General features: G+C 41.6%; 1 gene segment (V, D, J or C); it reads left to right on the plus strand.

Annotated features, from left to right (window-relative positions):
* Positions 1-17,770, plus strand: part of LOC111937823 (T-cell receptor beta-2 chain C region-like) — a 28,871-nt gene extending 11,101 nt beyond the window's left edge. The window contains 5 exon segments of the C gene segment in view: positions 10,617-10,655; positions 14,382-14,717; positions 15,095-15,112; positions 16,234-16,340; positions 17,466-17,770. Coding sequence covers positions 10,617-10,655; positions 14,382-14,717; positions 15,095-15,112; positions 16,234-16,340; positions 17,466-17,492 — 527 coding nt within the window.
* The last annotated feature ends 4,479 nt before the right edge of the window (positions 17,771-22,249 follow it).

Genomic DNA, 22,249 nt, shown 5'->3' on the forward strand with positions numbered 1-22,249 from the left:
GTTTAATCTTTAATCTTAAAAGAAAACAGACTGAAAGAATTAGACATTTTAAACTGAAAAATGAAAGGGTTGTCAATTTAGTGACTCTACAAAAGGCAGTAATGTATTAAGCAATTCCCGAGAGACACACTAGAGGTCCTGTGTTACATCTTCCAGATACTTCCTTCCCTTGGAGAGACTGCAATAGTCTTTTGTTTCCTGAGACAGAAAAGCTAATCAGAATAAAAATCTTCATCCTGGAATGAGAAATAAATTCTAAAATAAGTGATTAGAGATGAAGGTGTAGCCCAGCTGCACTGAAATGATTTGGCCATGTCTCAAAGTTCTTACACAGAACAACCTCAGAATTAATTCCCACAGTCTCCAGAATCTGTTTCATTTCCCATCAAGTCTCTCCCTCCAGGATTTAAGGTCTGATTACTACTGGGAAAAAAGGAAAGTGTTGAAAGGTTTAGTATGATGGACAATAATCAAACTAAAAATCCTGTACTATCTTCATCCAAAAGCCATACATTTTGGGACACTGATCAAAGCAGGAGTGTCCTTTGAAACTGTCTCAGCAGGGTCCATGGAAATATGGAAAAGTGTCCCATCCTAGAAGTAAGACAAAAGGGCAAAATGTCAAAAAAATCAAATGAAGAAAAAGTAAAATCAAAATAAACCCTCCATAAAGAGAGGTAAAGTTTGTGTGGAGTAAAAGCTAAAAATATGGATCAAAGAATAATCCATATTGAAATATAAAAGGATGTGGAAGTATATGAAATTGCTTCAAATTTACTTTGACTAACTGATGTATTGACTTTGATAACAATTCAAAGAAAAATGTAAAAGTTATGGAAAGTAATTCAAAAACCAAAAAGGACTATATCATCTACAATTCCTTGACAAGTCACTGAAACTGTAATATCTTCAGCACAGGACTCAACCTCATGACAGCACAGGAAAGGAATAATATCTCCTGAGAAAACTCAAGAACTGGCCAAACCTCTATTTCTTAGATGTGAAGTGTCCACGACACTGGAGACCATACAAAACTTTTATACATCATGTAAAATGCATTTTCATTCCTTACTGGCAAGAAGCTATAGCTTCTCAGGTAATTTCTGTTAACTCCTTTAAAAAGAAGGATTTAAAAAATGAGACAGGGAACATTAACTACACAGACTGAGATTTCCACTGCTCTGAATCCTGGAAGATCCAGGAAATAAGCCTCAAGCCCCAGGAAAGTACAATATTGCCAGGCTCATACAAAGGACATGCTTTCTATATAAATATCTAGACGCCAAGGAAAAATATAAATCTCTCTAGAGCATCAGGAAAATATGGAATAGGGGATAACAACAAAATGTGAAAAAAAGAGAAAATCTCAAAAGTTACCCACAGCTTTTGGATGATGTAATATCAGGATTAGTGAAGGTCATTGGAATTAAATGTGTTTCATTAAAAGCACTAGGGAGAAAAGAAGCAGTTGAAATAATAATTTTATATCTTACATAGTGGCATAGGTGCTATAAATAGAACTGAATAGAATAGAATATGTTCTATATATAGAATAGGCTAACTAGGATGTATCTGACAGGCTAGAAACAGAATATTCATAAAGTTTATGTTTAACTATGATATTCGCTTTGAGAAAAAACAGCTGGCAGAGATGTCTTGCTTTTTGTAAAAGTGAATTAGGGCTCTCAGGAAGATTATCTGCCAGGGAATATGCATCCCTGGCTGGAAAACTGAAGAAATTAAGATATGATTGAACACAATTTTTGTGCCTTTGATATCTTGAGCAATCACCTTTGCTTCTGACTAACAAGATACGAGTTGTGAGATACCATGGGATGTTTAGAACAACTCTTCAGAATGAAACAATACAGGCATACTTCTGCTGGAAATCATTCTGCAAGGATGGCCCAAGTTATATACACTGATATAAATGGGTCAAAAAGTGAATCCACTGATCCTAGGTTCCTGTCTGACCTCCAACACCCAGACCCTCTCAGTCATGGAATGACAGTTCAGCATTCAGCTAGCAACATAATGTGGTCTGCGAGAAATTCCACATTTGTGTCAGGAGTTCAGAACACTGTCTTGTGGAAAAGCTAAAGCAGAACTTGGAGGCACGTGAATACTTAGCTTTGCTTTTACTGGCTCCCCAAAGAAAGCATCAAAGCCGGACAGTCTCTTCTCTCTTCCCTGCCCAAGCTTGACAGACAGAGCAAGGGGAGGGGCATCGGTCTCTAAACTCATCTCACAGTGAGCAGGAGCACACTGTCCTGGGAGAGCTGGAGGGCCATGCTGGCTGTTGTACTTGCTCTTTTATCTGGTGAGAGACAACAGATCTGTCTGCAGCAGGGCTCTCATCCAGGCCATGCAGGGCTAGTATTGGGTGAGGACACCTCTGGCCATTAGCTGAACTCCTACTCCTCACTCTCTCTTATTATCTCTTGTTAATGCAGGTGTTGGGGTCGCACTCTACATTGAACAGTGGCCAGGCAAAATCCTTCAAAGAGCTGGAGACTCTTTGAACATCTCCTGCTACCAGAATTACAGCAACCTTGCCTATATGTTCTGGTATCAGCAGCCTCCGAAAAAAGGTTTGAAGTTAATAGTTAGTAGTACTTCATGGAGGCATAACTCTTACGAGCATGGTTACAGTGAGGCCAAGTTTGAAGTAACCAGAGAGAGCAGTTTTTACGCTCTGATGACAATCAAGAACTTGACATCCAAGGACGAAGCTACGTATTTTTGTGCTGCGAGCGAACACACGGTGTAGCAACGTGGTTGAACACTAAGATAAAATCCCCACCTTCTCTGGGTGAGAGATGGAGTCTTTGAAAAATGTGAGGCTGTCAGGAGAGGGGGAGAGGAAGAGGAGAAAGAAGACTAGGTAGAAGTTGGGGCAATAGACCCAGGATGTTTTGAAGTGGAGAGAGACATATCTCTGCAGCAGCCTCTGTCTTCAAAGGCAAGGACCTTCAGACATAGAAACCCATAGATCAGAATAAAGAATTGAGGAATGGTTGGATATGGTTATGGTTAGATAAGGCAGCAGATATTTCTGAAGATTAGTACTACAGAAGCAGAGTCATGTTCGATGCAACTAGTTCCTCACAGATATCCCCACTGCACCAGGAAAAAAGTACAAAGCAGACAGAGATTTCCAAGTTCTTCCACATAGTCACAATCCACACAAAACTGAGGTGCTCAATGAGAAACTGATTGGTGTGTGAGGAGAGCTCAGCCCCTGATTATGGTCTGAGGATGATGGGACCAGTAAGTGTGAAGAAAAAACATGCCCAGGGGACCAGGCATACCTCGCATTGTAGAAGAACAGTCCTTTGGCATCTTTACAAGCAACAGTGCACACTGCAGCATTTTATTCGCCTTCTTCACACACTTCTTAATTGCAGGATCCCTTTCTTCCCTGCCACAGGAATGCATACAGTTCTGAGCTGGACCCAGGCATCCCTCCCTTCAGGGCAAAACCTCATAGGCAGAGAAAAGAAACCACGAAGAGCTGCTGTTACTTGTGGTGAACAGCTGAAGGCAGAAATTTCCTCCCATTGTGATTCTGTCTTCATTGCTTACAGACTTGAACTTTTGATTAACTAATTGCTCTTATATGATGGACCTGGGAAAGCTGAAGGCAGGGTATTATTAGGGTTCCCTCACCTGCTATTGCCTGTCCATGCTTCTGTTTTTATTGCATAACTTAGGAGTTACCTTTTCTCCAAAGGAAGGCAAACAGCACATAAAAGAGTAAAAAAGTGTTTTTAAGCAAGTGTGGCTATACACCTGTGTATTTTGGGTTCTGTTTTTAGGCTGTGGCCCTGACAGTCTGCGTATGTACCACTGAGCATGAACCGATTTCTCGTGCTCATGTGGAGGGCATGGCATATGAAGCACTTAGCTATCACAGGTAGCAAATGTACGGTGCTGCTCCAGGATGTGGCAAAGCTGGATATGGATATACTGAAGTGACACACACTGTGTGATCACAGCTAAAAAAAATGAGTGGGGGGTGATAAGAATAGCTGGTAAATGCAAGCAGCAGGAATCAGCTGGGAGCATGCCCTGTAAAAGATCCTCATACTCCATGTCACCAACATTGCTGGGAGACTCCTGCAGTGCCAAGATGGATCACTCAGTTTCATGCTGGAATCCACGTCTCCTGACCAGCCACGTTACATAAACTTACCTGTGCTCTGAAAGAAAGTAAACTGTTCTGGGCTAGGGAAATCCAGATGTGTGACACCCTTGTAGCCAATATTCTCCTGACTTCAGGGACTGCTCATCAGCAAACATAATACACCACTCCTTGCTCTCAAGGAGCTCTCCTCCTCAGAACACCCTCAGTTCCATGATCTCCTCCCTGTCCATGTCAGGCCACAGACAAACATCAGGGAAACACTGGGAAAGTGTTGTTTCTCACATAGCAGAGTCATACGGAGTTCCTTTCTTTTCTCCAGCCTCTGATCTTTTTGTAGAGATCATCTTTGTAAAACATGTTCACACTGATGCTGTCTGGAATTATAGAATTATTACTGCTGATCCAAATACCCTGTGAAAGTTTCAGGAAACCTAGTTCATGGTGGAATCATGAAGGAATATAAACACTATGGTGGTCACTTTGGATTTTTTTGGAATTTGTTTGTTTGTTTGTTTGTTTGTTTGTTTAAAATTCTGTTTTAGTAAGTTACCTGTTCCTGAAAATCATGTTACAATCCTAGTTCAGACCTTTTTCATAAGCACTGCAAAGTACCTTTTCAGCTCTGGTAATACAACAAAGGAATTTAATTGATCCTTTCAATTTCTCAACTCCTGAGCATTTTTAGTTTTGAATGGCAAATGCAATTTTTAGGCCTTGTGATAAACTTATCAGTTACCTTCAACATACAGCAGTTTAATGACATGGCTATTGAGTGCTCGCAGCTGTGGAATTTCCAAACAGTAATAGGAAACCACAGAGATCTCTAGGTTCATTGCCATTGTGAATTCTGTGGTTACAGTTTCTTCTTCCAGCTCTAAGGGACATTTTTCTCCCATGCAGTACTTCTTTGGCCAGAAATTTCTCATGAAACAGCTACTCTTCTTCCTGTCCCATTCCTTGTCCTCACATTTATTTTGATCATTAACCAGATTCCTCCTTCCACAGTCCTATCTTTTCAGTGAACAGACAAGCCCTTAAAAAGAAAAATGTGAGAAAAAGAGGAAAAAGGGAGAAAGAGAAAATCTCAGAAGTATCCGGCAGTTTTTGGAAGATGCAATATCAGGATTACTGAAGGTCATTGGAATTAAATGTGTTTGTTTCATTAAAAGCACTAGGGAGAAAAGAAGCAGTTGCAATAATTATTTTGTATCTTATATATTCAGAAAAGAATGGAGAGTGGCATAGGTGCTATGAATAGAATAGAATAGAATAGAATAGAATAGAATAGAATAGAATAGAATAGAATAGAATAGAATAGAATAGAATATGTTCTATATGTAGAATTGGCTGACTAGGATGTATCTGGCAGACAAAGAGTGGCAGACAAAGGCAAACAGAGTGTTCAGGAAATTTATGTTTAACTATGATATTTGCTTTGAGAAAAAAACAGCTGGCAGAGATGTCTTGCTTTTTGTAAAAGTGAATTAGAGCTCCCAGGAAGATTATCTGCCAGGGAATATGCATCCCTGGCTGGAAAACTGAAGAAATTAAGATATGATTGAACACAATTTTTGTGCCTTTGATATCTTGAGCAATCACCTTTGCTTCTGACTAACAAGATACGAGTTGTGAGATACCATGGGATGTTTAGAACAACTCTTCAGAATGAAACAATACAGGCATACTTCTGCTGGAAATCATTCTGCAAGGATGGCCCAAGTTATATCCACTGATATAAATGGGTCAAAAAGTGAATCCACTGATCCTAGGTTCCTGTCTGACCTCCAACACCCAGACCCTCTCAGTCATGGAATGACAGTTCAGCATTCAGCTAGCAACATAATGTGGTCTGCGAGAAATTCCACATTTGTGTCAGGAGTTCAGAACACTGTCTTGTGGAAAAGCTAAAGCAGAACTTGGAGGCACGTGAATACTTAGCTTTGCTTTTACTGGCTCACTAAAGAAAGCATCAAAGCCGGACAGTCTCTTCTCTCTTCCCTGCCCAAGCTTGACAGACAGAGCAAGGGGAGGGGCATCGGTCTCTAAACTCATCTCACAGTGAGCAGGAGCACACTGTCCTGGGAGAGCTGGAGGGCCATGCTGGCTGTTGTACTTGCTCTTTTATCTGGTGAGAGACAACAGATCTGTCTGCAGCAGGGCTCTCATCCAGGCCATGCAGGGCTAGTATTGGGTGAGGACACCTCTGGCCATTAGCTGAACTCCTACTCCTCACTCTCTCTTGTTATCTCTTTTTAATGCAGGTGTTGGCGTGGAAGCTTACATTGAACAGTGGCCAGGCAAAATCCTTCAAAGAGCTGGAGACTCTTTGAACATCTCCTGCCGTAGTAACCGTGCCTATATGTTCTGGTATCAGCAGCCTCCAAGAAATGGTTTGAAGTTAATAGTCAGCAGTAGTACATGGAGTAGTAACTCTTACGAGCATGGTTACAGTGAGGCCAAGTTTGAAATAACCAGAGAGAGTAGTTTTTACGCTCTGATGACAATCAAGAACTTGACATCCAAGGACGAAGCTACGTATTTTTGTGCTGCGAGCGATCGCACGGTGTAGCAACGTGGTTGAACACTAAGATAAAATCCCCACCTTCTCTGGGTGAGAGATGGAGTCTTTGAAAAATGTGAGGCTGTCAGGAGAGGGGGAGAGGAAGAGGAGAAAGAAGACTAGGTAGAAGTTGGGGCAATAGACCCAGGATATTTGGAGGGGAGAGAGAGCAGTGAAGCAATTTGTCTTTGATTAATAATCTGTCTTCAAAGCCAAATTATTTATCAGGTCATCAGGTCCCTCCTTCCACCATCATATCTTCAGCACACTGATATGCCCTGAAGAAGAGCTGTTGCTTAACTTAATGGGGTTGTGGTCAAAAGCACTGGATGTTTATGGAAAGCTTCCTAGTGTCTCTAAAACAAATCTGTAAATCTTAGGGAGTCCTTGTAGTATGGCTTGCTTCTTCGTACTTGCTTCTTCTGTAAACTCCAAAGAATGCCGGACAGGTATAACTGATGCTATCTCTAGTTTCCTGTGAAATTCTCCCACTAAAAGGATAATTGTTAGAAAATATATCCCTAAATGTTTCCTCCTTACATATTCTTGTTTTCCCTTGTCTGAAGTCTTATGCTGCATAGCCTCCAAAGCCCAAAAACCCACCTATGAAAGACTTGGAAATGAAAATCAAGGATCTGTCTCCCCTTTGTTCTCTCACTCACATTTATTTGAATTCAAGGCTGGGAAGTCCTTTCCTTTTGACAGGTTACAAAGAGACATTAAGGTGCAACAAGACTGGTCTCTGCTGGCACGTCTTGGAAATTGTCTTTTGAACATGACCTGAGGAGCTGATAGCACCACATACTCCTTCAAAACTAATAGAGAGGTGACTTCCTTCTTTTTAAATGAAAGAGACCTCATGGAAGAGAGTCTGTAAGTGACAGTAAGGACACTAATGGAGCTCTATACTGGAGATGAGGACAGAATAATCATAAATTAATTTCAGTCCAATGGGTTAACATCCCGAATACTGTTGAGATCACAGGCAGACTAAGACCATGGCAGGAGAATAATATCCCACTATTAGTTTTATTATTTAGACAGTGGCAGCCAAAAAAATCCTAAATGTATTTTCTGAAAGAATCCAATATACACAAACAAATATTCTGTATAAACAGACTTAATTAGTGACTTAAGTTCTCCATTCGCTGTTGAGAAGAGACGACAACCAAGGGACATTCCAAGATGGCTTGTCCAATACCTTCTGTTCTGTAGCTCTATCTCTTTGTCCTACATGTTACACCTTAGTCAATGTTTCTCATTCCCTTCTCTGGGACACTAACAGTTCTTCCCAGCTAAAAGGGCGTATCAGAAATTATGGGCTCTACCCTGATATCTGAAAATAATAGAAAAATTAATTTGTGATTTTTCCTAGTAGAATGACCTTGTTTTGAATATTTTGTCCTGTGCTTTACAGTCTATATTTCATATCAAGACAGACTCAAACAAAGGTATTAAAGAACAACAGGTCTACTGCAGGTACCTGGTAAGACTGTGACGTGTATGTTGTTAGACAACAACTATGTGTTGACACACTTTGAGACAAGACTGCTCCACTTATTTGTAAGGCAGGGAGATAAAGTTTTCCTGTTACCTGTCCCCATCAGTTCCCATCCCTTCAGACAGTCTGCAGAATGAAGGCTTGCTCTTACTCCTAGATGAAGCCTTTTCATAGGCAGAGTCACAAGCCCTGGGAGGACACTCTCAAGCAACACCAAGCCAAAAAGACAAACACCAGCTCGTAGTAAGCAAATTGATCTCATTGCAAACCAAAAATTAAAAACTGTGAGCTTGAAGTTTGCTTGTCATGCGGGGCACAGAAGAGAGAAAGAGTAGGAAGGAAAGCATCATGAACACTGCCATGATGCTACCGAGTGAAAATTCACTGCATTTAAGGCCAACCAATAAAAGAAAAAAAAAGTGTTACCTTTTTGAGTATAAGAAAAACATCTTGAGATTATAAATTTAGGGGTAATGGATACACTGAGAGGTAATTGGACTATCACATAGAAACAGCAATGGCAAAGGAAGGATGTGGTGTGTGGTTCTGCCATGGTTCAGCCCCAGGCAGGATCAGGCCCCATGCAGGTGCTTGCTCACTCCCCACCAGCAGGACTGGGGAGAGAATTGGAAAGCACAAGTGGAAAACTCGTGGCTTGAGATAAAGACATTTAAGAGGTAAAGCAAAAACTGTGCACACAAGCAAAGCATTACAAGGAATTCATTCACCGCTTCCCATGGGCGCGCAGCTGTTCAGCCATTCCCAGGATGGCAGGGCCCCATCACACATATCAGTGACTGGGGAAGACAAACACCATCACTCCAAATGTCCCTCTCTCCCTTCTACCCCCTTCTCACCCCTTCCACACAGTGAGCAGGACGCCATGGGATATAGACCATCCCTTGGATTAGCTGGGATCAGCTGTCCCTGCTGTCCCTTCTCCCAGGCACCACCACCAGTCTCCTTGCCAGCATGGTGGTAGGAGAAGCAGAAAAGCTCTTGAATGCTGTGCAATCTCTGCTTGGCAATAACAAAAACACTTCTATCCTGTCAACAGCATTTGCAGAACAAGCCCAAAGCAGAACCCCCACAGTAGCTGCTGGGAAAGAAATTAGCTCTACCACAGTCCAAACCAGCGCAGGTACTCAGGGCAATCATTCCTAGTGGAACAGGGGGTGGAGTCATGGGTGGGATCGTTTTTGTACCAGGTTGTATCATTGTGGGGACAGGGGGATCCACGATGATACATTCCCCAGGAAGCCTTTACAAAAACCCTTTGGTGCAGGAGCCTTGTGGCAGAGCGTGTTAAGGCAGCTGCAGAGGATTCTGTAGCAGAGCAGATGTTCTCTGCCTTGGTTTCACTTAACAGTCCTTGTATGCTGGGACCTACTTTCATCAGCTGGGAACTGAGCCTGCCCTCTCTGTGAAGCAAGCTAGCATATTCTGAGATATTGAAATTAATTTTCAGGGAATCAAACTGACTGTCGATGTACCTAAAGCCTATTGAGCGTGCAAAGCTGGAATTATTGTTGTTTCCTGATGCACCAATATTTGCAAGAGATGACAAACTGGTTCTTTCTTCATGTGGTGCAAGTGTTAGAATTCTGACATGTAGCAGGTGTCTCTCAGAGGCACTACATAAAATGTGTTGGGGTTCTCTGTCTTAATAAGCCTCCAGTATCTGTGGCTGCCTCATGCCTGTGAGAACAAAGGTTGCCTCTAGTCCTTCTCCCCACTGTCTCACTGGAGTTCTTCCTAATGGCCCTGAAGGGTGTGTCTGGGACCACAGAACTGATTCTTCTGGGCTCTCCTTGTGTGGATTATTTTAACTTGTCAGAAAAGTGAACGGGGTCCTGAAAGACTGTTCAAGACCGCTGGCCTCCATGGAAGGGAAAACAAAGAGATTTGTTTTAGTTCACTGCCAAAGGTGAACCACGTTCATTTGACTATGAAAACCACAAAGCATGTATAATTTGGTTATTAACTTCAAAAACTACAGAAAAGAAGGCATCACAATGCTTGGAATACAAGACTGACAGTGAGGAAATTCTAGCTGTAGAGTTCTAGTCCCAGACAGCGACAGTCTTTGGGTGTGTTTGCTTGTTTTCGAGATGTGCAAAATGAGAATATCAGGTAAAATCAGTGACGTGATATGGAGATTGGAGAATGGTGTCAGAAACAATTTGGGGTGAAATGTATAAAATCTGGGAAATGCATCTGTGAATTCTACGGATTATACAACTGATTTCAAGATGGTTTTCTGTCAAACCCCTTTAGACAGAGATCGAGTGATGTTTGGAATTCCAAATGAATAAATTATTTCTTAGCTCCTGCTTATAGTAAGCCTGCTGCAGTGCATCCCTTCTCTTAGCTTATGATACATCCCTTTGTCACTGTGTACAACTCAGGTTTGTCTTTCGGCAGTGGCACAAAACTTACAGTAATGGGTAAGAATTTTTGGTTTTTTTCTTGTAATTCACTTCAAATGCCATGTCTTCGCTTTAGAGAATTTTATTATTATCCCCCCTTTCATTATTAAACTGTTGTTCACCTGGTGTGCTGGTAACCCAGTCTCTTCAGAGAACATAAGTTGGGTCCTCTAGGTAGTGGTACACCTTTCATTTTGGAGATCTGAATGAATGCATTTTCAGTGAAGAAAAATATGTCCCTAGAAAGAATTAGGAGAAGGAATGGATTAAAAAATGTATGCATAACATAAAAAAGTTGTCTTAATATATCAACACATGCAAAAATCCTTATTCCCTAAAAATATAGCTACTGTCGGTAACACTGGTTCTGCTGGGGCTAGAAATGATGAAGGACAACTCAGTGAAAGGCTGTCTATCTGTCTGGAAAGAACTGACTTACATTTTAAAGGGGTCTAGAAAACAAAATCAAGATGATACAAGCTCAGTAACCTGGTTCTTTCCAGTGTAAATTAAAGACTGTGTTATCTCAGATAACTGGGAAAAAACAGTGTGCTAGCATTTTTAATTTATAAAAAAGAAGGCAAAAATAAATGCTCAACTTTATAATAAGCAATACTAAAATCTCTCTGCAGCTTTTTAAGTCCTTGTTATAGTCAGTAGCTCTCCACAGCACAGCCAGTTTCTTTCCACTGAACAGACTCACCAGGATGGTGATACAAAGATCATTAAGGACAACAGTCTTACTATTTCAGAATAGGTGCTAAACAGCCACTGAAAACCACAGAAGAAGAATATATAATTCGTTTCAAAGGGAAGGAGCTCTCATGGAATGTTTCTTTCTGAGCCACATTTATGGATTTGGACTGTCCAAATCTGGGAAAACAAAGTTGCTGCTCAGATGCTAGTAAATGATGGTGATCTCTTCTTCTCCTTGTGTTGCTCCTGGAGTTTGAAGAATTGATGCCTCAGATATTTGTACCACGTTGTGCCACTACTGAATGAATTGATAACAAGTGGTAAAATCCAATCTCCATAGGAAAAAATACCGGTGATCAGAACATTTTTTGAAATCGAGAGTTTATCTGAGGTGCCTGACCTGATGAAAATGAATACACGACCCCTCATTGACCATAGTCATTTATGGAGCGAACTTGAATAATCATCACCAAGAGAGTATGCAGAATAAAAGCAGAGGCTTTCTTCCAAGGAAAGTCTTCCAGGGAAAGGGAAAAAGGGCATGTTTAGGAACTGCTACAAAGGGCGGAGAAGACCAAGACACCGTGCTAAATATTAGAAATTATTTGGCAAGTAAAAAAAAGGGATTTATTTTACAAGTGAAAAATATTAAAAATGTTGAAAAAAATAGAAGAAAATATAGTTATTTAGCTCAGAATAAGAAATGACTCAGTCTACATATGGGAAATATTTTCTAATATTCTAATATGACACCTAGATCAATAGATAAATATCCTCTAAAGAAATGGTAGAAGCTCCAACAACTGATTGAGCCTGAAGCAAAAGGTCTCTGGACAGGGTATTTCTGACGTTGATCTCAGCTATTTAGACACACAGATTTGGTGTTGTTCCCTTACAAAATTGTTTTTTTAGGGGACCTGAATACTCTGTGTTTCTTCCTTTGCTGGTACCACATGAGGGGAGGGTTAGCCCACAGGCTTGGCTCAGAGATCTGGGAGTAGAGGAGAGGTTTTTCTGCAGCTGCAAAACAGTGTGAATAATGAGAAATTGTTCTTTGGCAGTGGGACAAAACTTACAGTCATAGGTAAGTAAGAAGTCAGATCTCTGTGATCTATATGATACTGGTTATGGGGACAAGAATTAATTAAAAGCTTAATAATGATAATTTTTCATGCAGCAATGAGAACAGGATTAATGCTTTATTGGTTGCTTATTAAAATGAGATGTGCCATTATGGAAGTGTAGGATTTACAGGCACAAATCTTGAAGTCCTTTGGTCTGCAGCCTTTGTCTTTCAATTCTGGGAACTTCATGAAGGGAGCAGGTAAAAAATAATTTTATTTTCCCATTCTCCAAAGAAGTATTATAGAGATTGAAAATGAAAATGACCTGTGTAGAAGACCAGACACAAGGGGCTGCTGATCAGACATTTCTTACAGTTCTTGCTTTTACTAGTCTCCTTATTCCATTTCAAAACCGCTCATTTTCTTTTTCTGTCTTTTAGTAGTTTTATCATTCTTTCTGTCTCCCTTTTTATCTGGCTTCCTTTTCTTTTTTCTATTTTTTTTTTATTTTATTCTCTTTTTAGTGGGGTATTCTTTTCTGTGTTTAAATCTTTTCTTTTGTGTCCTGCTGTTACCATCTCTTCACTCATTAGCCTTTAAGGCTGAAGAATTTTACAGAAATAATTTTAGAACAAGAAAAAAATCATAATACCAAATGCTAGAAGGGAGAAGTAGAAGCAATCAACTTCTCTACATATCCACTAAATGGAAAGCAGAGTAGTGCTAAACTATCTAGGGAATTATCTCTATTTAATACCCAGGTCACCTGAAGTCTGTACAAGCTCATAGAGAAGCAGCCCAGGGATCTTTGCAGACCAAGCACTGCTGGTCACAATTAAGGCATCATTTGAATGCAAACATGAAGGCTTAGGGAAAAAGATCTCTGCAAGATATTAATTTCTATTAATTCTGCTGCCTGTCTTCCTCTGCAAAGGAGTGAGTGATCAGAAACAACACCTACAATTCATAGTGCCTTCATATAAAAAAACAACCCAAAGTAATAATTTTCTCTTTGGCTTCATACTTTTCTGTGCATTTCTTTTTCCAGCAGCACTCTACAGATCCCACGGGTTTCTCATGCTAGATGAGTAAAAAAGGGACTCTAGTATAGTGTATGGAAAACTCCCTGGCTTTTGGGGTCACTGCCTGGCTTCTGAGTAACTTCTCATGGCTGCCTTGTGCATCCTTTTGACTGAAGTCTGTTCTCATTGGTCTTACAAGCAGGTATTAAACACTTTAGGACAGGGAACAACCTTTGATTTGTGAGTGTATAGAACCTTGCATCATTTTGGGAAGGTGTATAGCCTAGGCTCAGAGCTTCTCACAGCTACAATAACCTAAACATTAAATTACATAAAGACATGTTTAATGTTCTTAAAGATGGATAGGTTAAGGCACAAGGCAAAACCTGTCCCTGGCAGATTCATGTTACCCGTCTCAAGTGTTCTTCAGACTGTGAGAAGGATCAGCTCCTTCCTTGCTTCCCTGCAGGTCTTCTCTTCCATAGGGAGCCAAGTAGGGTGCCCCATGAGAGTATAATTCTGAACACTGCAATGACCATGGTGCCTTAACTCCATCTCCATGTCATGCAGATGTACATCTCTGAATGTAATTCAGTTTGTTGAAGATGTTTGTGCCTTATCTATTAATACAATATTACAACTACAGACTTTACAGCAAAACTGGGGAACATTGCAGACCGCCAGTTTGCTCATCAGCTTCGTTGCAGCTTTGTGTTCTTCAGCCAGAGGCAATACAAGAAATTCATGTGCTTGTGCATTTCTGTGGGCAGACCTTTCTGTGTTTCTGTGTAACAAGTGGGAACAAATGCTTCCACTTTCCTGGTGTGTCATATCCAAGAGACATTAATTGTTCAGCTGTTAAAAGGCCAGGGATTTCAGGAGTAACACGGCACAATCTCAGGAGCCCTTTCAGGGGGTTGTGATAGAACAGAGTGATGGAGCAGTGTTGCTTTGTGTTTCAGGGAAGGATGATGAAATCCTACCTCCAGCTGTGGCCATCTTTTCCCCATCAAAGCAGGAGATCCAGCAGAAGAGCAAGGCCACACTGGTGTGCCTGGCCTCTGGCTTCTACCCTGACCACCTGACTCTGACCTGGAGGGTGAATGGTATGAGAAGGACCGAGGGGGTGGGGACAGATGAGTCCTCCACACGGAATGGGAGCACCTACTCACTGACCAGCCGACTGAGGATGCCAGCCTGGGAATGGTTCAACCCTTTGAATCGCTTTGAGTGTGTTGCCGATTTTTTTTACAATGGAACAACGCAATCAATAAACAAATTTATCTATGGTGATGCTGGTGAGTAAAAAACATCTCTCACCGTGCTGTATAAGACAGAAATCACAAATCAAAAGAGCATGTGCTATGATATGAATCTAGATATATCTTCCATACAGGGCCTTCTTCTGGCACAAATACATGCCTAACTGTGGTTGCTATTAGCATATGTCTCTTCCCATTCCTGGACCTCTGCACCTACATTACCATTACCCATCTAGAGTTTCTTCAGGCTTTCCACTGAGAAATCTCTGTAGTAGCGTAAATTGCACAGTACCATAAAAACAGCTAATGTAGTAATATGCATTAGGCAGTGTTTTGTAAACTGAGACTTCTAAAATCTGTATTCTGTTTCCCTTGAAGAGAAACATGACTTTGTGTTCACTTTTGTCTTCCAGGTTGTGCACTCACAGAAGGTACGTGTGGCTTCTCACATAAGGAGAATTTTGCCTCTACTCTCAGGCAATTATCTGTGTGTATTTTAATTCCAGCTTTACTGACACTAAGCACAACGTGTGGGAGATATCTCCTGTATGAATAGCTTCTTCTTTCTCATCTAAGTGATTTGTATGTGATATTAAAAATGAAAAAGCAAAAAAGGAAGAAAAGTTTTTTTGGAGGGTTCTTTGTGCATGTTATATGTAGCTCTGCTTTGGACTTTCGCTCTCCCATATGATTCCATTTTGAAAATAGAAGAAATCATGGTACCTTCCTGTAGATTAGAACTTATTCTTTATCATTTCCTCCAGTCTTAGAAACTGACCTCCAATGGGAATATTCTTGCTCAGCCAGGAAAGAAATGATCCATACTTATCCAAGTGATTCTGTCATCAGGGTTCAGGATATGATATTTCTTAGTGTCAAGTTTCCCTTCCCGAGTCACATTCCCTTCTACACTGCTGTCATATGTGGAGGATACCCATATTAAAAATTACATTTCTTTTCTCTTTGTATACATATTTGCACACTCTTGTTTTTCAACAACATCTTTAATGCTTGTGGAATCTTAAGGCTGAGCCAAGACAGAGCTGGTATCTCAGTACTATGACCACCCCTTAAGAGTGAAAAATCTACAAGAATAAAACTTGTAGAAGCCATGTTATTCTGACTTTCCTGATACATCAGCAGCACTCGTAAGGCCACTGACAATAATGAGACAAAATAAAAAATGTGCATCTTGTGATTCAGCCTATTCTGCATTCCTAACAGGAGATTTGGATGAACAGCTCAGTTCATCAGTAGATGTGGCAACTCAGCACTTTCCTGGCATGAAGGCAATCTCTTTCTTTCCTAGACTTGCTTTCTCTTTTGGTTCTTTGAGTCACTATGGTCTGTCACATTCCGTGTTTTCTGGTGTCAACTGAGCCACTCATTTGGCTCTAGTTCCTTTCTGTGTCTTAGCTAAAGATTTCAAGGGTTCTCATTTGATGACAGCTCCATTAGAACCAGCATCTCATGGTGGTGGTGGTGGTGATGATGATGATGATGATGATGATGATGATGCAGATTGAATACAGAAATGGTGTTTGACTTGCAGAGTCGTACTTGCGGTATGGAAATTCTCTGAAGCTCACTTACCTCATCCTCTGTGGCAAAGCCTTGGTCTATGCAGTTTTGGTGAGTGGTCTGGTGTGGACAGCCAAGGTAAGTCCAGGTGCCCCTGGAAGGCTGGGCTTACTCACTAGTCAAGGATCAGTGCATGCAGACTAAACCTGTTCTCAGAGGTGTGGCTGTTCTGCAGGTGCTCTGCCAGGCTTTGTGCAGTCCTGCTTGAAAAATCACAAGTGATGGGTTTTCTATTGCTGTCTTTCTAGAACTCAAATAAAATCAATGCTATCTAGCAGAGGAATCCCTTCTCACAATCCTCTCTGAGCACATGGAAAAGATGAGAATTAAGGACAAGTTGCCCAGAAAGTAAATAAGGGAAACATCAGATATATCATGCATTTGTGTAGCCACTGTAAAACGGCTTGTGCCTGCAGTGAAAGTCATAAGCAGGGTTTTGGAGGCGACATAGGGCATAAATCTGATCAATCGTTTGCAGAGATTTACAAAGAACAGTGGGAATGAATCTGTGCAAATGGGATGAATTGAACTAACTGTCAGGAAATGTATTTTAGTAGTAAGTTTTTCCTGTGGCTGCAAGATACACCCAGCAAGGCCTTGGTAAAACATTTCTGTTTTTCTTCTAAGTCCCCCCTGCCATGTATTGAAAGGCCTCAGGCAGGCCTCTCCAGAGGCTTCTCTTCTCCAGTGTGAAGATGGGTTTGTCTCTGAGCCTTTCTTCATACCCTGAAGCCCTGTGATTGTTTTTTGGGGGCTCCTCTGGGCCTGCTCTCCCACATCCGTGTGTTTCTTGTGCTGGGCCCCCTGAGCTGGACACAGAACTGCAGGGGCGGCTGGTGGGGGTCACAGGGGCCCACTCTCTCAGTCTGTCCAGGTGCCTCTGGATGGCATCCCTTCCCTCAAACACATCAATGGCCACACAGCTTCCTGTCACCTGTGAACGTGCTGAGGGTGCACTTGAGCCCAGTATCAATGACACACTGATGAAAGCTGGAACAAGGCTTCTGGTCCCAGTGCAGAGCCCTGAGGGAAATGGTTTGTGACCGGTCACCACTTGAACATTCAACCATTGATGGTAGCTCTTTGGGCAAGGTCATCCAGCAATTCCTGTGTTTGTTTCTGTCCTTCGGTGCTTCTTGTTGTTTTCACTGTCATTATTATTTTATTGTTCTTATGGTTTTATTCCATTTTGTTTTCAATCAGAATGGTGTCAAGTTATCTAGAGAATAAATGAAGAGCCCTTGCCATCACATCAGCAGGAACACGACACCTTCTCAACCTTTCCATTGCAAAGTATCTCTGCTTCTAAGAATTTCTGAACACAATATTTTGTGCTTGTCTGTTACCATCCTGTTCTTCACTTTGTTGTAATCACTGCTGAGCTTTCCCTGTACTTCCATATGGTATTGTAACATACCTTTGAAACTAGCACCTTCTTAATGCTCAGAGGCTGAGAACTCATCTCCTTGATTTAGGAATAAAGTTTTCACTTTCTTTCCCTTGAAAAAGCATGATTTGTTGTGTTTAAATTTGATCCTCTGTAGCAATGATGTCTTACCACACAACCTTCAGTGATGAATAGTGCCATAAGCAACTCTCATTAAAGATCATTCACTGACGATCCCTGTAGAAATAACTTACTCTTTATGGGAACAGTAGAGTCTTATCCAGTACTTACACCGTGTACCAACAAGCGGAGCAGGGCTGCAGCCTTTGGAGGTTTGCCCTCACCAGGGGCTGATTATGAGCCAAGTCAGCTGCAGAATTCAAAGGTGGCAGAGAAGGAATCAGTACTCCAGCCAGATGAGAAGTGGCACTGTCTGGGGAGAGGCATGGGAGCTGCTTTTACTTTTGCTCTGTTCTTCCATGGGATTACCCTGGTGATGACACCAGACTCACGTGGTGGTGGTAGTGAAGAAGAAAACCTTGGTGAATAGGTTAAAAGTCACCTGACACTTAATGTGTTTGTTTCAAAAGGATCTGATGACAGACTTGAGAGGAATCTGTCCCATCTCTTGTAATGTCATTAAAGAAGAAAAGCTTTATCTAAGGGCTAGAGGACAGGTGAATATAATGCTGTGAAGTGGGGCTGTTTTTCCTGCTCTGTGCTTGTCACTCCTTTAATCTCCCCAAAACACTTCAAAACAGGAGAAAATATCTCATGAACCAAGAGATTCATGTGGTGTTCTGGGTACAGAAATTGCTTCAGTAGTCTTGTGGCTGCTGCAAACAAAATAGAGAACTGTTTCCTGAAAAATGCTTTTTGCAGTAGTGCTTCAAGGGGTCTTACATTCCCAAGATTTGAACAACCTGGTCTAGGGAATGGTGTGGGAACCGTGAGAATGTAGTAGAAAGGGATGCATTTCAGGGAGTGTGGCAGAGATAAACAAAGAGAGACATCTTTCCAATCTGGTGATGGGTTCTATCCCCAGTATGCCTCATTATTCATGCTCTATGAAGTTAGAATAGACTGGAGCACAGCAGAATGGAATATTAAGAAAAAATTCCAGCTCAGTCTGAAACACATTAAGATGAATATAATTTATTAGGGCATTTGGCAATAATGGCTGCATTTATCAGGGCTGTCAGAAAAACCCCCAGATCACTCTTGTCCTCACAGGCACAGACGTTCAGAGTGTTCATGGCAGGACTTAGTCAAAGTGAACAGAGAGCAAACTTGGGCATAGGCATTTTGGAGCTTGCAAGCTACAGCGTGAAGGAAGAACACAACACAGTGGTTCTGTGACAGAAAGAATTTGGCAAATGACAGAGACTTCCCTTTTAGACTCTGGAAGCACTGAATTCATATCTCTCTGTCTCTGGAAATTGAGACCAAGGTCAGGAATCCCATCCTGTTCTTTTCCTAGCCTGCTGCAAGCCATGTAATTCTCATTCCCACAAACTCCAGCTACTATACAGGTGATTGTGCAAAGAGAGCACTTTAAAAGAGAGACAGATACATATCCAGGCTTGTATAATATCTCCTTTTCTTTCCCTTTTGGAATGAAGTATGTTTAAAGGAAATGCTTTTATCTGTCAAGCTCTTTTTCAAGAGTGTTTTGGACAGAGGATGTTCGTGATGGGGCTGATGCTGAGGTCCAAGAAGAGAAGCACAATTTGGGTCTGCAGAATTCTTTTTATTTCTCATTCTGGCCATACAGGAGACCACACTGGACAAAGTGATGTCTTCAGAGTGATATTTATCTAAGTCCACTTCTCTACAATTACACCATGTCTTTTATAATTTTCAAGAGAACCAGCTAGTGAGAATGAAGGGGAGGGTTTTAGGCAAAAAGAGGGGAAAAATTCCAGGGATATACTGCATAAGACAATCAATGAAGTATGATTCAATTGTGTTGACCTCTTAAAGGAAAGAGTAAAATGGAAGATTAGGGAGAGTAAGAAAGTAAGAAAATAAAGACTAAGAGAAGCAAACCAAGAATGAAAATAAAGACACACGTTAGAGATAGGGTAGAAAGAATACAAGTGAGAGATAGGGAAGAGAATCTAATCCGTACTGGAGGAGAAGCAAAGGGAATCAGGTTATGTTTCTGTAAAACTGTGGTTGTGGGGACCTTTTCTGTGCACCATGAACTATAAACCGAAGGGATTAGTAAATGTAGAGAGCCTTTCTGGAGTTCTTTCATCCACTTTGCATCCCATTCTTACCTCACACCAAAGTTAAGGTATGGTTAATTCAGTGGAAACTCGCTATGGACTAAATGAAGAACAGTCATTCATTTTATGTATAAATGTTTTCTGAATAGATATAGGAATAACACAGAATAAGGTAGAGGAACAACAGTGTAAACTTGGATGCAGAAGATCAGGGATATCTGAAATAAACAGAAAATAATTTGTGATTTTCCTACTAGCATGACCTTGTGTTGGAGGATTTTTTCTTGTGCTTTACAATCTATTTTTCATATCAAGAAGACTCAAATGTAGCCATTAAAGGGCAGTATGAAAAGCATGTTTACTGCAGGTACCTGGTTATGTTAGCAACTATGTGTTGACACACTTTTGAGACAAGATTGCTCCACTTATTTGTAAGGCAGGGAGATAAAATTTGCCTGTTACCTGTCCCCATCAGTTCCCATCCCTTCAGACAGTCTGCAGAATGAAGGCTTGCTCTTACTCCTAGATGAAGCCTTTTCATAGGCAGAGTCACAAGCCCTGGGAGGACACTCTCAAGCAACACCAAGCCAAAAAGACAAACACCAGCCCGTAGTAAGCAAATTGATCTCATTGCAAACCAAAAATTAAAAACTGTGAGCTTGAAGTTTGCTTGTCATGCGGGGCACAGAAGAGAGAAAGAGTAGGAAGGAAAGCATCATGAACACTGCCATGATGCTACCGAGTGAAAATTCACTGCATTTAAGGCCAACCAATAAAAGAAAAAAAAAGTGTTACCTTTTTGAGTATAAGAAAAACATCTTGAGATTATAAATTTAGGGGTAATGGATACACTGAGAGGTAATTGGACTATCACATAGAAACAGCAATGGCAAAGGAAGGATGTGGTGTGTGGTTCTGCCATGGTTCAGCCCCAGGCAGGATCAGGCCCCATGCAGGTGCTTGCTCACTCCCCACCAGCAGGACTGGGGAGAGAATTGGAAAGCACAAGTGGAAAACTCGTGGCTTGAGATAAAGACATTTAAGAGGTAAAGCAAAAACTGTGCACACAAGCAAAGCATTACAAGGAATTCATTCACCGCTTCCCATGGGCGCGCAGCTGTTCAGCCATTCCCAGGATGGCAGGGCCCCATCACACATATCAGTGACTGGGGAAGACAAACACCATCACTCCAAATGTCCCTCTCTCCCTTCTACCCCCTTCTCACCCCTTCCACACAGTGAGCAGGACGCCATGGGATATAGACCATCCCTTGGATTAGCTGGGATCAGCTGTCCCTGCTGTCCCTTCTCCCAGGCACCACCACCAGTCTCCTTGCCAGCATGGTGGTAGGAGAAGCAGAAAAGCTCTTGAATGCTGTGCAATCTCTGCTTGGCAATAACAAAAACACTTCTATCCTGTCAACAGCATTTGCAGAACAAGCCCAAAGCAGAACCCCCACAGTAGCTGCTGGGAAAGAAATTAGCTCTACCACAGTCCAAACCAGCGCAGGTACTCAGGGCAATCATTCCTAGTGGAACAGGGGGTGGAGTCATGGGTGGGATCGTTTTTGTACCAGGTTGTATCATTGTGGGGACAGGGTGGTCCACGATGATACATTCCCCAGGAAGCCTTTACAAAAACCCTTTGGTGCAGGAGCCTTGTGGCAGAGCGTGTTAAGGCAGCTGCAGAGGATTCTGCAGCAGAGCAGATGTGCTCTGCCTTGGTTTCACTTAACAGTCCTTGTATGCTGGGACCTACTTTCATCAGCTGGGAACTGAGCCTGCCCTCTCTGTGAAGCAAGCTAGCATATTCTGAGATATTGAAATTAATTTTCAGGGAATCAAACTGACTGTCGATGTACCTAAAGCCTATTGAGCGTGCAAAGCTGGAATTATTGTTGTTTCCTGATGCACCAATATTTGCAAGAGATGACAAACTGGTTCTTTCTTCATGTGGTGCAAGTGTTAGAATTCTGACATGTAGCAGGTGTCTCTCAGAGGCACTACATAAAATGTGTTGGGGTTCTCTGTCTTAATAAGCCTCCAGTATCTGTGGACTGCCTCATGCCTGTGAGAACAAAGGTTGCCTCTAGTCCTTCTCCCCACTGTCTCACTGGAGTTCTTCCTAATGGCCCTGAAGGGTGTGTCTGGGACCACAGAACTGATTCTTCTGGGCTCTCCTTGTGTGGATTATTTTAACTTGTCAGAAAAGAGAACAGGATCCTGAAAGACTATTCAAGACCGCTGGCCTCCATGGAAGGGAAAATAAAGAGATTTGTTTTAGTTCACTCCCAACGGTCCACAGCCACCTCAGACAGAGAATGGGTCACGTTTGGGGTTCCAAAACCAGTAATGTTTTCTTAAGGTTG

Source organism: Cyanistes caeruleus, chromosome 3 (genome assembly GCF_971803275.1).
Source record: "Cyanistes caeruleus chromosome 3, bCyaCae1.hap1.1, whole genome shotgun sequence".
Lineage (NCBI taxonomy): Eukaryota > Metazoa > Chordata > Aves > Passeriformes > Paridae > Cyanistes > Cyanistes caeruleus.